The 13865-nt window shown below is 57.3% G+C and overlaps 1 protein-coding gene across 1 annotated transcript in view; it reads right to left on the bottom strand.

Annotated features, from left to right (window-relative positions):
* LOC119695076 (gamma-aminobutyric acid receptor subunit gamma-4) overlaps window positions 1-6644 on the bottom strand; it is a 37490-nt gene extending 30846 nt beyond the window's left edge. Inside the window, exons 1-3 of the mRNA XM_038122918.1 lie at window positions 6312-6644; window positions 436-584; window positions 166-233 (exon numbers count right to left, since the gene is read on the bottom strand). Coding sequence (XP_037978846.1) covers window positions 166-233; window positions 436-584; window positions 6312-6367 — 273 coding nt within the window. The 5' untranslated portion in view covers window positions 6368-6644. The remainder of the gene's footprint in view (window positions 1-165; window positions 234-435; window positions 585-6311) is intronic.
* Window positions 6645-13865: the final 7221 nt, after the last annotated feature.

Genomic DNA, 13865 nt, shown 5'->3' with positions numbered 1-13865 from the left:
CACCTTCACACCAGGTCTAGGCGGCAGGACACAACCTGCCCCAGCTGGGCCAGCCCTGCTGGGGAGGGGACACCGCAGGGAGGGGACACCGTGCCCTGCAGGCACCGTGGGGAGGGGACACCACAGGGAGGGGACACCGTGCCCTGCAGGCACGCGAGCACTCACCATCTGGATGACAGACACCGGCCCAATGCTGTTCACGTAGATATCCACATCAATGAACGTGGGCTTGACTGGAAAGACAAGAAAACAGGCACCATCAGCTAGGGCCAGGAGCAGTGGCAGGGGGATGAAGACAAGGGGAACATCTGGGATGAGCATGGCTTTACCACAACAGAAATCCCACCTACAGCAGGCACCAAAGCACGGAAAACACAAGATATGGCCAGGCCAGGTCACCACTTGTGGCCACAGGGAGCTTCAGGGGACACTTACTGCCAATGTCAGGCCTCAGCTTGTTGTCATAGTTCTTGAGCAGCGAGTTGAGGATCTGTGTGGCATCAGTCTCTTGTGCCTTGGGCGTGAGGACCCAGGTTTTATTGATGCTGAGGTAATCATAATCGTATTCCTCTGTGCTCTCACACCTGGAGAGGAGAGACAAAGGGTAAGGACGTGGCTGTGGCAGCTCTCTGGCACTCCCTGGGAGCGGGGCACAACTGTGTTCCAGAGATACCAAAGGAGGAGGATGCAGTGCAGCTAAAAGGAAGAGCATGAGGAGCTCAGGGATCTCCTCTCAGCCACAGTGCCAAGAAGTCACAATGCACCTGGCACCTTTGCTCACTTCAGGGTCACCAGACATGCAGGGGCCTTGCCACCAGTGGGAAAGACTAGCAGGAGTGCTTCACCTCCTCCTCAGCTCCCTTTGAAGGCACCCCTGAGGTGTGGGAGGCAGTCCCTGTTTTCCCTGCCTTCCTGCTCATCCCACCCAGCAGCTCCTGCTGCCAGAGCTGCCTGTTCACCTCAAATACCTCCTCTACTCTGCCTGCTGCTGACACCTGAAGCAGGCTTCCTCTGAGGAAACAGACAGTGACAAAACAGTGTTTTTGGGGAGCAAGACATTTGCAATAAATGCATTCCAGAGAAAAGAGGTCCTAATCTACCATACAGGCATCCTGCACGTCTGGCATGCCAGGAAGCCAGCCATCTGCCCTGCACAGATCCCTGGAAATTAAAGCCTTATGCAAACTCCTCTGCCTCCAGGCCAAGACCTGCCACAACCCATTCCCTGCACTCACCAACCCTTCCTCCCCAGCCTGTGGCGTGAGCTCCCATTTAAGGATGTCCCATCTTCCCAATCTCCCAGTTCCAAGCCAGGCAAGGAAAGCTCGTATCCATCCTCCTTTGGACACTTAGCAACAGCTTCTCTCGCTGCCTTTCGAACCTGCCCTCTCTAAACCTTTCACACTCCTCCCTTTCCTGAAGGAGTTTTCCTAAACCGTCTAATTAGATTAGGTCCACAAGGTCACCCGGGAAGTTCTAACCACCTGCCGCCGCTGCGGGCAGCTCATCCACAAGGCTGTCCCTGGAATGCCACAGCCATATGTGGGAGAGGATGCTCCACTGCCGGCACAGCCCCCTCCACGTCTGCCATGTCAGCGTGTCACCTGCTCCAGCGACAGGGAGGGTCTCTCAGCGGGAGCTGTCACCGTGTTGACACTTCCCAGCTGGAGCCTCGCAGCTCCGAGGTGCAACCAGGCACCACGGATCTGTTAAGAATAGGTTAGAAACTGTTGTAAAATAGTTGATAGGTCGTTGAGCATGTACTGTTAGTTTGATTATTATATTGTAGAAGGGGTTTAAAGGGTAGTTATAAGAAATCCGGTACTCAGGTACCGTAACACCTGAGCAAAGTGCACCACCCCCAGCGACACGAGCCAGCCTGGACAGAGCTGGAATGGCCAATCAAGAGCCTTAAACCTTCATGCAAATGGAGGATACAAACAGAAACCAATCCAAAGGGACAAAACACGGGATAAAAAGGGGCTTCTGACCCACTGAACCTGTGCCGCTCCAGCTGGGACATCGGGGACATCGCTACACCGCCGCTGAGCAGCCCCAGCGCCGGCGCTGCAGCATCCTCGACGGGAACGCTCCTGCCCGGCCCACGGGCCCCACGCTTCAGGCCTTTCTTTTCCTTTTAATAAATGCTGAAATCACTTTAGTACCGGGAGCCTGCTCTCGTTTTTAACAGATCCCCATCTCCCTCCAGCGCCTGGGGAGGCACACACAACCTGGCCGAGGCGCTCGGAGGGGGCGAAAAAGCATTAAATTGACACGTTGCGGCCGATTTGTCAGATGCTCCTCTTCCAAAACCCCAGACAAAACTCGCTTTCACAATCGCTTTAAAACTCTTTGCATCTCCTCGGCTCCGGGGCGCCGGGACGTGCTCCCCGCCAAGGGCCGGGCTGCTGCGCGCAGCTGGCTGCCTGCCGCCGCGCATTAGGTGCTGCTACATCAGCGCATTGTTTCCCGTCTGATTGCGCTGCGCTTTCTCACCACGCTCAAGGAGCGTTAAGCAGCGCTGGCAGGACGCTTCCCAGCCGAGCGGCGCCAGGCAGCGCTCTCGCCGGGCTCTCGCTGCGGCGCTGGCTCCGACGGGCGGGCGAGCAGGGAGCTCTGCGGCAGCCAGCAGCCGCAGGGGGCACGGGCCGCACCGTCAGCCCACCCCAGGCTGGCACAGGGCTCACAGCGGGGGCTGGCCCGGCTCCTGCCAGGAACGTGTGCCCGCAGCGCAGCTCAGGGCGAGGGAAAGCAATCCGAACTGCAATCCGAACTGCTTTCCCTTCTGCCAGAGCTTTGGGTGATGGAGGCTGCCTCTGGCAAAGAGGGAGCAGCTACACCGAAACGTTCTCTCCGTGTTCCCTTGACCTTACTTGAAGTCACCTGCCAGCACTGAACTTTGCACGTTGCCCTGCCCTGCCAAAAATCCTGGTCCTCTGAGAAACTGTAAGGCTACAACAGAAACCGAAACATCCCTTTGGGGGCTGAGCAAACCCTGTCTGAGCTTACCCTGCTCTCAGACTTCTGGTTTCCCCCCATTTAGTGTCACTGATTAACACACCAAGGCTTGGGGTAGCATTTCCAGGGAGTCACATCCCTATTACAGATGCAGGGACACTACCAAAAATACGCTTTTTGCTAATGCAGCTAATCCCAGTCCACTAAACCATACTAAGCCATTTTAGCATAAGCAAGCCAGCTTTTGCTGGAGAAAATATGCTTTTTCTGAGTGCCTGTGCACACACAGACACACATCAGCACTTGCTGGTCAAGAGTGTAACTCTCATGCCACCCTATGCAAGCCACTACCTCCTCCCTGGTTTCTCTTCCTGGTGGCCTCACTTTAAAGTGAGAAGGGAAGAGGCCAAGATCTATGACAGAGAAGAGGTGTTAAGGTGACACGTGCATCCCCCCTCCAGCTGCTAATGGAAATGTCACACTGCAGGCCTGCAGAGATCCCCAACGTGCTGTGAACACTGGCTGGCCTGGCAGCTCCGTCTCCAGGCACAAAGCAGCTGGCTTGGTGACAGGGGACAGCCAGTTCTCATCTGTCTCTGTGCAGCCAGGGGGAAAGGCAGAGCCGTGTTTCCTCACCTCTGCACGTTGAGACGCCAGAACATCCTCCTCAGAGCAGGGCCAGGGGGCTGGGACACAGCCACAGTGTGGGCAGGAGGTGGGCAGGGGGGGTGACAGCAGGGCAGAACTGGGGGCATTGCAAGGAAATCCCTGGCCCTGACAGAGGAGCTGGGGCCATGGCAGCTCCTGCTGGTGCCCCGAGCCGGAGGCTGGCACGGCAGGGAGGTGTCCTTTCGGATGTGATCACACGTATGGATGAGGTTGGACAATTCTCCCTGGGCAGCCCGTGGCATTACAGCAGGACAGAGCCTCAGCTCCCTGATTCCCTCCTACTCAAGCAGACACCTGTTTGGCTGAGGCTTCCAAACACACACTGCTGGGGAAAGTCACCTGAAGAGCTGATGCCTGGTGCCTGGTGCCCCCTGTGCCCAAGCTGTCTGCCAAGGAGTTCCCTTGGCAGGAGGAGGGAAGAACAACAAGAGCCACGAGCCCTTGAAGAAACTTCTGCTCCCTGCCTGCTGGGGCAGCTGGCGGTGCTTGGCTGGGCTGCACACCCACTGTTATTCACTGCTGGTGGTGGCCCTGAGGCAGAAACCTCCCGGCACAGATGCAGATCCCCGGGCTGCATCCAGCCCTGCTGCAAACACAGCTGAAAGCTTTCCCTGCTCCCGAGAAAAAGAGAGCAGCAAAATGCAACAGCAACATTTCCCTTGGTTGAAAAGCACTGTGGTCAATTCTAATTACCACATGCTAATGTGTCCTTACTCACCCATCCCAATGCCTCCTAGGGTTGTAGGCACAGAGGTGTTGAGGCAGATGACTCTGAATTAGAAGCAGGCAGAAGATTTAAGGATGGGGGGGTCTAACTGCCCCCTACCCATCTCACATCTCTTCCTACCTCTGACAACACACTCCATAAAGCCCCGGTGGTCCAATCTGTGCAGTTTGAACCACCTGCCAAGCCCAGCACCTGGTGTGATGCTGTGCAGGGATCCTGCCTTCAGGGCTCAGAGTTGGCTGCCCTGGTCCCAGCCGAGGCAGTGCCCTGGGAAAGGCTGGTGAATGATCCTCTGTGCTGGGGGCACCCTCTGGGGAGTGCTGAATCACCTGGCAAAAAGCATCCAGCCTGCTCCAGTGCCAGGGGAAGGGTCATGCTGCTTGTACCAGGAGAAGAGCTCGCATACACAGCTCTGTTCACAGAGCTCCTCACCACAGCACCCACCATGAGGAACAGCGAAGACGAGAGTCACCCTCCACAACTGCACCCTGGAAAAATGCAGCAAATGCAGAGCAAGTCCCTGATATAACTTGCTCTTTTTTCTCCTCTGACAGGATTCCTCTCCCACTCCATCATGCCCACCCCCTAACTTCTACAGCCACTGCTCCTGGCAAAGCAGGGTAGAGGCAGGCTTGAGGCACTGGGCAGAAGAGAGGCTGGGCCAGCTGTGGGGTGAACATTCCCGCTCAAGGGTATGTGAATACATGATTTAATTACTCCGCCGTGTGATCCTGCAGCTCACAACTCACCCTCTGGAAACGCAGGGCTCGTGGCAATGCACTGCAAGGACGGTGGGGCACAGGAACCGGGACCAGCACGGATCCATCCCCCCTCAGCCCTCCAATGCCCCCTGGCACCTGCACGGATCTCCTCCCGGGAGGTTTTGTGTCAGGGCACGGCAGAGGCTGGGTGTCAGGGCACGAGCAGTGGGGCAGCTCTTGCTCCTCGAGCCTGGGAAGGCCAAGCCACGCAGGACCATGGCAGGGACGGACTTTGTGCCCATCCCCGGGGTCGGGAAGCACTGGCAGGGCAGACCATTAGTAGCAGGATTCATGCTCCCTGTCCCTGACTGCATCTGTAATGGGATTTGATCGGCTTTAAGGCGGCTTATTCTGCCAATTAGCTTCAGCCAGTAAAATCCCTCTTTCCCCAAGCCCTGGGGGTAACAATCTGCTGACAACATGTTCTTTCCCCATCTAGCCATTAAACTCATCAGCAGGGCTAGGAATTGTAAAAAAAAAAAAAAAAAAAAGAAAAGAAAAAAAGAGAAAAAAAAAAAAAGGAAAAAGAAACTTGAAACCCCCTTGTGCGTGGGCCCTTTCATCGCTGTTTACAGAAAAGCGCTACGAACGGCTGGCCCTGGGAGAGCACTGCCACCTGCCCGCCCCTGCCTCCGCTTTCCTCCTCGCCCAGCGCGCTGGGGGCACCGGGCTGGCACCGGGCTCCCCGAGCCGCGACCTGCGGCCAACCTGTAGAGCAGGGCAGGGCAGGAGCCCGCGCTGCCCTCCCGCTGCCAGGCGGCACACCCGGCGGGGGCTTCGGGGGCCCCGGGAGGGAGTGCGAGGAAGGGGAGGCAAGCTCCTTCCCACCCAGCCCGACTCCACGTGGGAATGCCCCGGTGGTGGATGGAGCTCCCCGGAGGTGCCCAGCTCGCTCCGGTCCTGCTCCGGGCACCCCCAAAGGGGCTCGGCCCCCGGCAGGATTAGCCAGCGGGGGGGAAACCGGGATGTGCTCTCCATTCGGCATGCGGAGCGGGAGCCCGGGCTGCACAGGTGGACCCGGACCCGCTGGAAGTCACGGCCGGGGGCACGGAGGTGACAAATCCCCGCTGGAGCCGGGCGGGCGAGCGTGGCGAGAGGCGCTGCGACTCCAACCCCCTTCCCTCCCACTGCCCCGACGGGTAAACTGAGGCGGGGAGGGGGCGTCCCGCTCGGCGGGGGTGGGGGGGGGGACTCACCTGGCGCGCAGGACCGGCCCGAGGGCCAGGCAGAGCAGCAGCACCGTCCGGGGCATCTCTGCGAGGCGAGCAGCGGCCCCGGGGGGCGGCGGCGGCCGAGCGGGGCTCAGCGCGGGGCCGGGCCGGGGGCGGCGACGGGGCCCCCCCGCTGCCCGCTGCGCCGCGCTCCGGCCCCGCCGCCGCCCGCGCGGCCCCGCGCTCCGCGCCGCCCGCCGCGCACCGCAAAGTTGGGCATCTCTTCTCCGGTCCGCGGCGGGGAGGGGCCGGCGGCGGCTCCTGCCTCCCCGCGCAGGGGCCGGCCTCCCCCGCACCCCCGGGGCTGAGCGGCGGCGGGGGGGCGCGCCGAGAGGCACCCGCGCATCTGCCGGAGCCGCGCTGCCGGGGAGCGAGCATCGTCAGCTGGTGCGAGCAGCTCTCGCTCCCCCTCTGCGTAACAAGGCGTTTGATTTCTCTTAATACTCGCCTTTTTTTTTTTTTTTTTTCCCCCTTCCCATGTACAACAGTTAGGGTGTTTGTCTAAAAAAAGAAGGAGTGGGTAATTATTGCTAAATTACGCAAGGCGTCAGGCCCCGCTGGGCTGAGCTGCCAGCGAGACGCAGCCCGGAGAGGGTCCTTTCCCACCTGTTGGGGCTGCTGCCCCGCAAAAACAGCCAGCAGCGTGTGTGGGGAGGAGCTGTGGGACAGCTGGGGATCGCGGGTGGGCCGTGGGCTCCTAGCCTGTCTCTCTTTGCCTTCGGGGATTGCCAAGCTGCCCTCGGGCATTTCTTTACTGACATCCGAGTGGCAAACAGGAATAACAGATTCCTTCCTGGGGAGCTCTAGGTGAGAGCTGCTCAGAACAAAGTTTGTCAGACCTACACGAGGTACCAAGAATTGTCCCTTAGTGTTTAGCCCAGGCTGAGGTGCAGGAGCTGGCCCCCAGGGAGGCCTGGCCCTGCCTCTCCCAGAGCTCTGGTAATTCTGATGGCAAATCCAGCTCCTCTGGACCAGAGCAGGACCATCCCTTTTACTGAGAGCTCACACTCTCCTCTCACGCCTGGGCCTGTCACACGAGCAGGGGGCAAATCACTCCCCTGCTCTCCATCAGCAGCGTTCTGGTGCTGCTGCCTGGTTTACTCGGGGTGGGGAGATCCCCGTTCCCAGGCACACCCAGTGCCTCGCAGCCAGGACCAGTCTGGGTGGCGGTGGGGACGCCACGGGAGCACAAGCAGCAGTAACAGCAGCGCAGCTGGGTGGTTTTTCGAGGCTCTCTCCCTTGCTGATTGCTGCAATGATCACCTTAAGCCCTTGAGCTGAGATCTGAGTGGGCCCCAAAGCCACAAGAGGCAGCTGCAGGCACCAGGGCTCCGAGATGGCATTTCCCTGGAATGAAGCAGCTACAGATGATGTTGCCTTTACTTCATGCAAAGAAGCCAGCTCTGGATGGCAGAGTTTACAGGAAGCACATGTCAAAAGAGTAAATAATGAATATCAAAGCAGCAGCGAAGGTGGAAAGAGCTCTTTAAGCTTCAAAGCAAGGCACTGGATTGTTCCAGAAGTTCTTCAGAGATCCAGATGAAGCTGAAGTTGGGAAAGGTGCAAGAATAGCTGCAGGGAAGATGTAGCTGTCAAGCATTCTGGTCATGAGCAGACCACAGAAAATCCAGGGGTTCATATATGTGCTCTCAGCTCCCCCTCAAGACGCAGGATGTGAAGTGGTATGTGGGGAAATTCACAAGACTGGTTTCTTTTGACTGCCCGGTTCTGCTGCTTGAGAACTGAGACATCTGGGGAGGGCTGTGCTCGGAGCAGTGGAGATGGGCTGGGCAATGTCAGGCAATCTCAGCATCCCCCCATGATGCTGTTCTGGGGACACCTTCCAGGCAATTTTTGTGCACCAGGAGCTTCCAAGCAATTCTCCTCTTTGGTCTTCTTGATTTACAGGGGTTTCATTTTGTAACTGGTGCTGAGTCTTTCCCTAGAACCAAGGACAAGAATGAAGCCTGTTGATGGTGTTGGACAGCAAGGGCACTGCTTTTCAAGCAAACACCTTATTTATCAAGCAGCACAGGCTTGGCTAGGAAGAAATCCATTTCAAATTCACTGTGATTGGTTCTGACCAAGAAAACCACCCTCAGTCCAAATGCTGAGAAGGACAAAATGTCCTGCTCTTATGTTTTGGGAGGGAGCAGGCCCTATTTTCCACTTTGAAGAGACATTTGTTTTGAGGTCTACTGTCATGGGATTCGAAACTTAAACAGGAGATGCAATGTTTTATTCAAGATGTTTTTTATCCCTTCTGGTATTTCAGTTTAACCGGCAAACTAATAAAACCTATTATTTACAGAGTCCTCATGAGCCCAGAGCCTGGGGGGCCAAGCTGCCACAGCAAATGAGGGTTTGGTTGTGCAGCCCTCACTGCAGGATTTAGCTCTGGGAGACAAGGAGACAATTCCAGCCCTGGCCCAAGGATCCCAACCCTTGCAAGGATGGCAGTGCTCCTGGAGGGATGAGCCTGGGCACATCTGCAGCCCTTCCCAAACCCCTCAATGCTCTCTCAGAGCCCCTTTTCGGGGTGTGGGCTGCCTGCTCCTGCACTGGGGGTGTGTTTGGGGCTCAGGCTGGAGCAGCAGGGGAAGGCAGGAGGCAAAGCTCTGCCACCTCTTGCCTGTGCAAAGGGCTGGTGACTGCTTGCCTCAGGAGACTGCTCTTCTGCTGAGCTACATCAGAGGGAAAGCTGATACAAGTGGGGAAAAGTATGATCCCAGGGTGTTCAGGAGCTCATTTCTGAGAAAGCTCAGGCTCTTGGCACTTGCACGATCTCCCTCAGACAGATCTTTCTCTCTCAAGGGTGGAGGAGCACCTGCAGCAGGACTGGAGGACCCCAGGCAGAGACAGATCGCAGGGGTTCTGCAGGAACAGGTCAGGTCTGAGAGCACTGCTGGCAGAGCTGGGCACTCCAGGACAAGGAGCTGCCAGGGCACTGGCAGGCAGCAGTGCCAGGGCCATGCAGCAGACTGCTCTGAAGGGCTGCATGGAGGTGAACTCGCCTTCCCCTCCTCCCTCACTCTCCACGTCATCTGGCTGAGGACAGAGCACAGCTAGAGCCACTGTCCTTGATGTCCTCTGTCCTTCTGGCAGTGAACTGGTCCTTGAGCTGTCACCGAGCCAGAGCATCCCCCGGGGGCAGCGCAGGGCCAGGCCAGGCCCTCTCCCCATGGCCAGGGCAGTGTGCTGTGGCACAGGGCAGGGCTGGTCCCTCTCAGCAGCAGTGCCCATGAGGATGAGCACTCTGACAGACCTGGATGAGCCTGGGGAAGGACAGCTGAGGAGAAGCTGCTTACAGGGTCCCTCTGCAAAACTTGGAGGATGAAAACCCTGCATAAGGCTTGACTCTGCTCTCTGACTTGGGGCATGTCCTGCGCAGTAGAAACATTTGTTTACTCTACCAGGGCATTTGTTCAACATAACCCCGGTTTTGTCTTTTTCAGGCTCGCCAGGCACAGCAGCAGATGCTGTATCTGGGCTCACATGACATCAATAACAGCTTCAGCTGGGCTCTGCCTCCCCACCTTTATGGACAGCAATGATAGATGAAGCAGACAGGGCACAGTTCAGTTTTTAGGTGCTGGAGTGAACTTGCAGTGCTGACAGATTTAAAAAATGTGTTTGGAGCCTGAACAAATGTGACGTGAATATTTTCCAAGGAGAGTGAAGGGTGTGGGAGGACAGCCCAGGCCGTAGCAGAAGCTGGTGCAAGCTGTCCCGGGGGTGACGGGAGCGTTGACGGGAGCGAGAACTTTACCTTCATCCTCTGCTGCTGTGTCAGGCCCAAAGGAGTCTCCACTTTCCTTCCATTGCAGGCAGTCCCTCTTCAAAATTAGTTTCTTAGTGGAAAGAGATCACCAAATGCTAGGTGATCTGATCCTGTGTGTCAGAAGAGCTCTTGCTGTCACCCTGGGGATGGGAAAGGTGCCATTTCCTGTGCTTTTATGGATCTGCTTTTCTGAAACCATCCCCAGCCCAGGGCTTAACGTGTTACAGTTCTCTTAGGGATGGAAATGCAAAAAGAGAAAATGTACATGGGAAAAGTTGGGAAGGGGAAGAGAACTGGCAGCATTTGACAGAAAGAAGGGAAAAAGCTCAGCAAACTGAGCACCAGGTATTTCAATACTTTTTCAAGTGGAATTTGCATCTGTACATCTGATGTGATACCTCCAGCACAGGACCATGAGCTGGTAGTTTAGACCCCAGAATAACTCCCATCCTTATTTTAAACACTGTGCAAGTGCTGACACAAACTTTGGGGACATGCAGCTGCAGGAGCAGGAACAGCTGCTTCTCTTCACTGTAGAAACATGGCTGCTTCTGGATGGAGATCCACTGCTCCTTGTGACCCCATGCCACAATGGTTCAGGGAAGGGGAAAAGCAGCCAAGAAGGTCGTGGATCCAGCAAAAACTGTCATTGGGATGCAAGCTGCCTTTGGCACAGTGATTCCAGGGTTGCTCAAGAGCTGGGAAAAACTTGGGGCACTCCAGGGGACAGGCTGGGATTCAGAGCAGAGCCAACACGTGGAGGGTGGTGCTGACCATCAAAACCCCGTGGCCAGCAGCGACTCTGGCTGGCCCTTCTTCTGCTGCGGCCCTGAGGGCACAGCTGAGGCCACATCAGCACCTGCTGACCCAAAGGATTTAAGAAAAGGAGAGAGGGAGGCACGGTTGCCTTTTGCTGCTAATACCTGTAGGCATTTCTGCCCAGGGGCGCGGGGATTTCAATGCCTTCCCTCTCCACTGGCTCAGGAATGTTTATACACCAGTAAATAATGGGAACTGCTCATCTGTGTCCGAGTGTGGATGTTCAATTACAGCCCTCTCCCGCAGCTGATCCGAGCCGCGCTGCGCTCTCCTCTCGCCCGGCTCTGCGGGCTGCTGGCAGTTTGACATTTTGTCAGCCTGAGGATAATGCAGGACTGTTGACAAGCGGAGAAACCAGGGAAAGGAGCTTTCCTCCCCGGGCTGAGGCAGAGCACAGTCCCTCCTGTGGCAGGTGCTGCCTGATCTGGGGTCCCAGGAGCTGTTCTGAGCTGCCTGTGATGGGACTGACTCTGAAGCTCTGTGATGGTTGCCTGCAGCAAGCCCATTTCTTCACGCCTCTTTCCTTCTGGAAGTTCTTAGACATTTTCCAGGCCTCTTTAACTTCTCCTGCATGAAACTCCAGTGTCTCCTGTGCAAAAGAAGGAGATGCCCTTCTCTCTTGAATGCCAGAACTTGAGGGACACATTTTGGAGTGGCAGGTTTTAGTTGTTTTTAGGGAGGCAGTGCTCGGGATCGTGGCACTGTGGCCCTGAGTGCCAGGGCTTCATCAGGGCTTCCAACAGGGCTTCATCAGCAAGAGCTCAGCAGGGAGGTGACCAGCTGAGGACAGCCTGGCAGACTCAGAGGCACTTTGCCCATCCAGCATGTGGGCTCCCAGCACAGCTGGCTCAGGGCAGGGGCAGTGCCTGCTCCTTCCCTGGAGCAGCTTGGCAGATCCTCTGCACCCCTGCCCTGAAGCATCATTCATGCAGGGAGAAGGGAGCGGGTGCTTGCTGCTGTTATCCACTCCCAGATGGAGGAATCAACGGGCCTGCCTCTCCTTCTGTGCCCTCTTGGCCCAGGTGGGACACAGCAGCACAGCTGAACCCACAGCAGCCCTGAGAGCCCCCCATGGTCCTGCCACCAGGGTGTTGTCCCACTCCCACCCTGTGTGCACGGCAGAGCTGCTCCCCAGCCCAGAGCCCATCCAGCTGCTCTCTGTCTATTGCTGGCACTGCCATTTGCACCCTTTCCCCCCACACTGCATCCCTGGTGCTCCTCAGTCCATGCTCACAGGAGTTCATGGGGAAATGCCAGCTCTGCTCTGTTCCTCAGCTCCAGGATCCCCTGTGAAACACTGACCTAGATCAACCCTGTGCTGCATGGGCTGTGCTGTGTGCCTGCTGGGCACAGCCAGCCTCACCCAGCTACCTGCTCCAGGATTTTCCTTTCCAACCAAAGATGTGGAAACCCACACCTCATCCACCAGCGGGCAGTGCTGCTGTGTCCAGCACCCACCTTCCCTCTCCCCTCTGGCTCCCAGCTCCACCCCAGCCCCTCCGTGGCAGCAAGCAGCGGCAGCTGAAGTGCAGAGAAGCTGACACCGTGCTCTGCCCTGCAGCCCCTGCGCTCCCAGAGCCAGCGGAGCAGAAACGCCTGCACACGGAGCCTCTCCAGGAGAGGGATGCTGGCACCAGGATCTGGCAATTGCCAGCACGTCAGGGAAGGAGAGATCGTCTCCTAATGCTCTCTAAGCTCCAATCTTAATCTTGTTCATTGCTGTTAAGTCTCAGAGAAATCGGGCCGATGCCTTGAAAGGAGGCAAAATAAAAAGATTCAAGAGGAGGCTGAAGGCTCCTCAGAAAACTGAAGAGAAATAATCTTCAAAGGTTCCCACGAGCCTGTGCTCCCCAGCCTGGAAAAGCAGAACAGATATAAACACTGAGCCTTGCTGGAGTTGTTTTTCAGTCTGGTATTTTCTAGGAGACAGAAATTTAAAGCTGGACTATTAGAGAGCACTTATGGGATCTCAGCACACAGGGTTTGACTCCTTCCCTGGGGTCTCTTCGGCCTGGCAGGCTCAGGTCCCCAAGGCAGAACCAGGTTCCCATTTCCCCATGGGGGCGAGGGCCAGACAGAGCAGAAGCACAGGAGGGGCTCCAGGTGGGCCTGCAGCCCCTTTGTGCTGCGCCACCTGCCAGGGGGATCCACTCAAGTGGGAACACCTGCAGAGAAACTGCCTGTCCTGGAGGATGAAAGGGCTGAGGGCCTCTGCCCAGGTCCCACCATCAGGGCAAGGAGCCAGGGCAGAGCAGCCCCTTGTTCCTGCCCCTGCCCAGGGCTGCCTCACCCCTCTGCATCCCACTGCCTTCAGCATCCCTGAGGCCCTGTGCCAGCACCCTCTCATCCCCAAACACGGGACATCCATGGAGGAGTGTCCCCTCCCCTCATATCCCCCCCTAAGGCCTGGGAGGTTCCTGCATGGGAGCTGCTTTCTGCGCTTGTCACTGCGGGCTGAGCTGCTGCTGCTGCTGCTGAATCCCCTCCTCCAAACTCACTTTCGGCCTCCCTGACAGCCCAGGGCAACACGTGCTGCTGCCTTTTCACCTTGCAAAAGTGCTGGTGTTTGGAGGAGAGCGAGGGTCATCCATGGCATGCTCCAAATGCACCCCGGTGCAGAAAACGGGCGCACAGGCCTCTGTCCCACACACTGCAGGGGGACGTGCCCAGCCCCGGGGCTTTGCCCTGCCGGGATGGAGATGAGCTGAGCCAGACCCTGTCAGTGCAGGCAGGGTGGGGTCCAAAGAAGGTGCTGCAGGCTGGGGACAGTCTGTCTGCAGGCTCCTGGCCAGAGCCTGTGTCAGGGAGGCAGAGCGCTGACTCCCCAGGCAGCTCTGCCAGCTCCAGCCTTTGCAGCAAATTTTGCCTTTGTCATTGCCCATGTGCTTGGTGGACAGGGGACTCCTGTCTTCCAGGAGGATGTTCAAAATGCCTTTCAA

The sequence above is a fragment of the Motacilla alba genome, chromosome 4A (genome assembly GCF_015832195.1).
Source record: "Motacilla alba alba isolate MOTALB_02 chromosome 4A, Motacilla_alba_V1.0_pri, whole genome shotgun sequence".
Taxonomy (NCBI): Eukaryota; Metazoa; Chordata; class Aves; order Passeriformes; family Motacillidae; genus Motacilla; species Motacilla alba.
The sequence above is the reverse complement of the archived record's forward strand: the minus strand, read 5'-3'. Positions and strand labels throughout refer to the sequence as shown.